This window comes from Otolemur garnettii, unplaced genomic scaffold (genome assembly GCF_000181295.1).
Source record: "Otolemur garnettii isolate 467f Iridium unplaced genomic scaffold, OtoGar3 scaffold00043, whole genome shotgun sequence".
Lineage (NCBI taxonomy): Eukaryota > Metazoa > Chordata > Mammalia > Primates > Galagidae > Otolemur > Otolemur garnettii.
Window position 1 is genome coordinate 8,621,339 of NW_003852438.1, and position 6,000 is coordinate 8,627,338.

The following is a 6,000-nucleotide window of genomic DNA, read 5'->3' on the forward strand; positions in this document are numbered from 1 at the left end:
GTTCTCTCAAGAATTATACCCTTGTCCTGAGAAGTACGTAAGCTTAGGGAGAGGGTGTTTGTGTAAGCTGGGAAAAGCAACCAGATATACCTGGCTCTGAGCATCTTAGCTATAAAGAGGATTCATACCAGATCTCTAGGATGGGGTGAGATGGGAATTTTACCCCCTTTGCCCTTTTATCCTCCTTATTTGTGAAATTCAGGTAACCTTGGCCTGGGATACAGTGAATCTTATTTTTTCCTCCCTTTTTGATCTGTTGTGGGCCTGGAGGTGAATGGAGATCACAGGCATTTGGGAGTCGACAGGAGGAGAATACCAAAAGCCCTGTATCTGAACTAGAGGCCCAGCTCTGTGTCTGGTGGGGTGGGGAGTCAGCTGTAAACAGGCTGATGACAGTGGCGTCTGGAGGCTGCCTAGAAAAGAGAGATTAATCTCTCAGCATACAGCCTCACCTGCCTTTGTTCTAGGTTCTTTCCTTGCTCCTTGCAGCCTCCTCCCAGCACCCCCGGGCAACCTCCCCTTATCTGCTTTGGCAGGCCAAGGGATCCAGGCTGGTTTGCAGGCAGTGTGCGTCTCTGAAAGCTGGGGGATTGGCTGCCTCCTCCCTCCTTCCCCCCTGCCCCCCTAGTCTTCAGGAACATCCTGGCACTTCTTAACTCTCCTCCTTGATCTTTTCTTGACTTCCCCTGGCCTGAGGCTGTCCTGTCCTGACCTCCATAAAAATGTGCTGTACAAATTCTCTCCTTACAGGTGGCCTCTGTCAGCCTTTTGCAGCTGGGCCAGGAGACTGACAAGCTTAAAACCAGAAATCGGGAATCCATTTCTCTGCTTATGCGCTTGGTATGTATCTGGTTTAAGTTGGTCTGGGAAAAGAGAGGAAGGGCCAGAGGGAAACTCCCTTGTAGGGTCTTTGAGTCTGTGCCATTGTCATTACCCAAAAGCATCATCTAAGAACGTAACTCTGCCTGACCCTCTGGATCTGGTCCTCAGATTCTGGTTAACATCCTAAACTTGTCCTGCAGTGCCAGAGTAGAGGTTTTGAGGACTTGACTACAGGACAGGGCCCTCCTGGCCCCTTGCTGGAAGGACCCCTTTTTCTGCAATGTTCCTGAGTCTGACCTGGTGGGACAGATGTGTCCCTTATCTATAAATACCTATTCAGCACCTGTTTGGTTAGTTTCACTTGACAACTTCCCACACTTTATGCCTTGTCTTCAAGCGTACTATGATGAGGGTGTTGAATAGTGCAGACCTAAACTCGGGGTTGAGGGGTCAGGCAGGGCCCAGAGGAGAGAAGGGATTTTTGCTGAGAAGTTATAAGGCCGGAAGCCCATGAATCAGTCAGCTGCTGCTATGTTTTCTCCTTGCTTCCCAAGCTGTGGGCTTTCCTCTACTCTGGCAGAAAGTTCTGGGAACTCTGACTCAGTTGATTTAATTCTTTTTTTCTCATGACCCTGTTTCCCTTTTTAACACACTTACTCTTTTCCTCTAAAAGTCTTATTCTCCAGGGTAGTACTGTACTTAAATATGGACAGTAGGGCACCTGCCCTGGACCCCTGTTTAAAGACTCTCCTTTGGCCTTCCTCTGCCTATGGGGAGATGATATGGCCACCTGGAGCCTGTGTCCCACCTGAAAGTCCACAGATAGCTGGTACCCCAGAATTCTAAGCAGCTCCAGCCCACTTTTGGGTCTGTGTGGAACTTCTTCCCCAAGTCCATCCTACTAAGGTAGACAGTACTGCTGGGATGTACCTCTAGTTGCCTGAGGACCATATGGCTGCAGTACTAAAATTTTAAGACTTTAGTCATATTTGACTTCTACAATTATAAGAGGTCCTTACACGTGATTTGGATTCATCTTTTTAAAACTATACAGTTTTATAATTTTAATACAGTTTATTCCTTTCTTAAAATGTGTATACATGTTTTGGGCACTCTCTGTAGTTGTAAGTTTGATTTAATTTGTCATATGTTCGGTGGGCCTCCATTTGTATTCTTGACCCAGGCCCAGAAATGTTAGGGGCAGGCATTCCTGGGACTCCCTCCTAGTCTCCTTTAAGTACATGGGTACTGAGTGGTATTTATGTTTCAGTTTCTCCAGCTAGCAAAAGGCCTACCCTGGGCTGCTCTAAGATTATGATGGAGAAGAGAATGGACATGGGTGTGTGGTATTGAGGGGTGAGTGGGAGGAGGAGGCAGACCAGAATAGACGAAGGGCAAACGTTAGTCGTGGGTTAGGTGGGAGCTGCATGAGTTTAGCAAGGCAGTTACCTTCTGGGACTCAGATTCTTTATCCGTCAATGTGGGTAATAATCCTTATGGTGGAGTGGTTTGAGTTCGTGAGATATAATATGTGTGAAAGTCTGCCTGGGCTGCGTGAGTCATGCCTGTAATCCAAGCACTCTGGGAGGCGAAGGTGGCTAGATTGCTTGACCTCAGGAGTTGAAGACTGGCCTGAGCCAGAGTGAAACCCTGTCTCTAAAAATAGCCAGGCATTGTGGCGGGTGCCTATAGTCCCAGCTATTCAGGAGGCTGAGGCAAGAGGGTCACTTGAGCCCAGGAGTTTGAGGTTGCTGTGAGCTATGAGGCACTCTACCATGGCACTCTACCCAGGGCAACAAAGTGAGACTTTGCCTCAAAAACAAAACAAAACCCCCGTAATAATATGTGTGAAGATGCCTAGGACATAATAGATGCTCAACAAAAGCCTGCTGCCTCTTTCTGCTGGTCACTGTAGTTTCTGGATGATTTGGGCCTCTTCACTTCCTCGGGTAGTTTTCACCTCCAGAAGGTCGGAGGTGATTCTGTATTGCCACCCAGTTCCACTAACCTCTTCTGCTTTGATACCCCACACCTCCACGCCCCCCCACTCCCAAGTGTAGAAAAATGCCTGCCCCTTATGGTGTCCCAGTGAGACTGGCAGAGTGGCAGGAGCAGAGCCAGCCAGGCGCTTTGTGTTGGAGGGAAACTAGAGGGACTAGCTGCTGCAAAGCAATTTAAATGCAAATGTTTCCACAGAGAAATTGGAAATGACTTGAGGGGAAGGAGATGTATTCTGAGTTAAGAGGTTACTCTTGTAGCCTCAAATTCTGGCCAGCACTTCTCTCCCCAGGGTCTTTCTGTCTTGGCTGTCAAGCTTGGGCAGTGCCCGCCCCCATGTTGGCAGGCAGCCTGTTCCTGGCATGGGTTTCCTGGGGGTAGGAAGTAGCTTTCTCACAGAATCATGGAGTCCTAGGTGTCAGAACCAGAGCAGAACCTAGCAATTTAGTCCAGTTTTTATAAGTCATAGTGAGGAAACCAAGAAAGAGGGAGGGAAAAATGACAAAGTCTCCCCTAAATTATATGGCACATTTGGGACTAGAACCCAGGTTTCTTGGCTTTCACTATATGGCTGTTTCCACTTCCAAAAACATCAGCCAGTTTATAGGAGTCCTGTTTTTTTTTTTTTTTTTTTTTGAGACAGAGCCTCAAGCTGTCCCCCTGGGTAGAGTGCCGTGGCATTACAGCTCACAGCAACCTCCAACTACTGGGCTCAAGCGAGTCTCCTGCCTCCGCCTCCCAAGTAGCTGGGACTACAGGTGCCCGCCACAACGCCCGGCTATTTTTTCGTTGCAGCCGTCATTGTTGTTTGGCAGGTCCGGGCTGGGGATTCGAACCCGCCACCTTAGGTGTACATGGCTGGCGCCTTAGCCGGTTGAGCTATAGGTGCTGAGCCAGGAGTCCTGTTTTTATCTGTGATTCCTGGAGAATAGAAAGATGTGGGCCAGCGGATTTACTTGGTCATTACTCATTTCCCTGTATGTGAGGTTAGCATCCGAGAGAAGTCTCATCTCTCTCCAGGTTTAGGGTTTGAAAGTCTCGCCTAGTTTGAAATTTTTTCGGTTATCTAATCTAAGGCCAGGGCTACAGTTTTACCAGCAGATTTCCTTTCCTTTTGCCTGAAGTTTTGACACTGTTGCCCTGTCGTGTGCCTGTGTGTTTGGGAATAGCAAAATCTTACAAATTGTTAACACTTGAAAGAGCCTCAGAGAGAGCAAGAGAGAAACATGTTAGAGTAGATGTGGGAGACTTATGTTTCCTTCCTGAATTTTCAGGACCCCAAAAAAACGGACATATTGGGGAGGGCCCATCTGTGTGAATTGTCAGAGGCTATGGGGACACTTTTCTCCAGAGGATTTTTCAGTTAGGGACAAGGAGGGGTCTGAAGGAAATAGACTCTGTTTCTTCCTCAGGGGCAGGGACCTTCCAGCCCAGCACAGTGTTCTGCTTTCTGCTGTTCTTCATGGATATGCCCTTCTGTCCCCCAGCCCCCTATCCAGGCTTCTTGATCCATCTTCCTGATTGGTTGTGGGGGCTGCTGGGATTACCGCAGCACTCAGGCTTATAATTAAACTAATTAATCATGCCTGCTCCTTTATGCAGCATCCTTACTGTTCCCCCAGCACTGTACTGCGAGAGGGAGGAGACTGAGGCCCAGCAGCGGAGGATCCTTGCAGATTCCAGGCTCCTCTTCCTTGGCCTGCGGTGGCAATCGTTTCTCTCACTGCAAAGCTTTGCAATTAGCGCTTTTAGTTGTCTTTACCTGCATCTGTGCTCCCCGCCCACATATGATTTAGCATCCAGAATGGGAGTTTTTCTGCTGCTAGGGAAGTGGTTCTTTCCTGCCTTCTGTTTCTGTGCCTTTCACATGAAGGGGACAGGGGCCACTGCAATGGAGCTGAAGAGGCCCCTTTACCTTCCTGGAGCCAAATGAGGTAGGAAGTAGGGGGCAGTGTGATTTGGAACACTGTTCATTTGTGACTCCCAGGGCCTTAGAGGGCCCAGGAACTAACTACACGAAGAGGAACAGGGCATCTCAGACACATGCCCTATGGAAGATGCTCACTTCTTGGCCCCATCTCTTCCAGGTGGTGGAGGAATCGTCTTTCCTGACCCTGGACATGCTGGAGTCCTGTTTCCCTTATGTCCTGCTTCGAAATGCCTATCGGGAGGTGTCCCGAGCCTTCCTTCTAAACCGGGTGCCTGCCGGTGCCCACTGAAAAGGGCCCTTGGAGCCTACCTAAACCTATGCCATAGTGGAAGCTGTGGTCATTTTCTCAAGGGGTGGGATTGGGGCGGGGTCACTAGGAAAAAGGTCAGGAGTCAGAGCTGATGGAATGGTGCACAGAGGAATAATGAGGGCTGAGAAATCACAGAGAAGTGGGGCAGGCTAGGGTCATGGAGAACAGTTTGTGGAAAAAGGAGATTGGGGCCACATATGTGAATTTACAATGGAAACCAAGTAACATACAAGCATACCTTCTATATTCTGGTGACTGGAGCTTGTGCTCTGACAGGCATGGGTCTCTCCGACCTTCATCGCTATTCTAGGATAATGCTGGCGGACAGAGATGATCAATCATTGTATTAAACCATAATGAGCTTATAATCCTCCCACTGGAGCTGCTATTGTCTCCTGCACATTCATTAGGACCATTATCTCCTCTCTTCCTTTTCCAAATGAGTTCAGCAAACATTCAGCCTGCTCATACTGCAAAATAGCAGCAAAGGAATCCCCCTTCTATTCCTTTGTGGGGCTCTTTTAGAAGTCACTGGGTCTCTTCCCTTGCCTCCAGCTTGACTGCCTTTCCTACTGGAGCAAAGAGAAGTGCCCATCCAAGATTCCCACTGCCCACCTACTCTACTACACATTGTGGGTAATGAATGAGCTCTTGCCTGCTTTGATAACTCCACAGCTCAGAGCTGAGGGTCAGTGAAGGTCCATTCTAGGTCACATAACAACTAATTAGACCAGACTCATATGGGTTTTTCTTCCCATACCATTTGGGGGTACTCTTCCTATCTAAGGGGACTAATTTAACCCCAAATTCTCTTGTCAGCCCTGGTACAGCTGTCACTCTAGGCAGGGATTTCTTTTCTAGATCTTAAATTTCACAGACCTCATTAGGTTGTAGCGCCCTAAGAGTAGGTATCCTTGAGGGAATACAAGCTGTTTTAACT

The 6,000-nt window shown here is 48.3% G+C and overlaps 1 protein-coding gene across 1 annotated transcript in view; it reads left to right on the forward strand.

The window, feature by feature from the left end:
• The window catches only part of NCKAP1L (NCK associated protein 1 like), a 50,207-nt gene extending 44,774 nt beyond the window's left edge, over positions 1 to 5,433 (forward strand). Inside the window, exons 30-31 of the mRNA XM_003790465.3 lie at positions 751 to 840; positions 4,908 to 5,433. Of these exons, the coding sequence (XP_003790513.1) occupies positions 751 to 840; positions 4,908 to 5,039 (222 nt within the window). The 3' untranslated portion in view covers positions 5,040 to 5,433. The remainder of the gene's footprint in view (positions 1 to 750; positions 841 to 4,907) is intronic.
• The last annotated feature ends 567 nt before the right edge of the window (positions 5,434 to 6,000 follow it).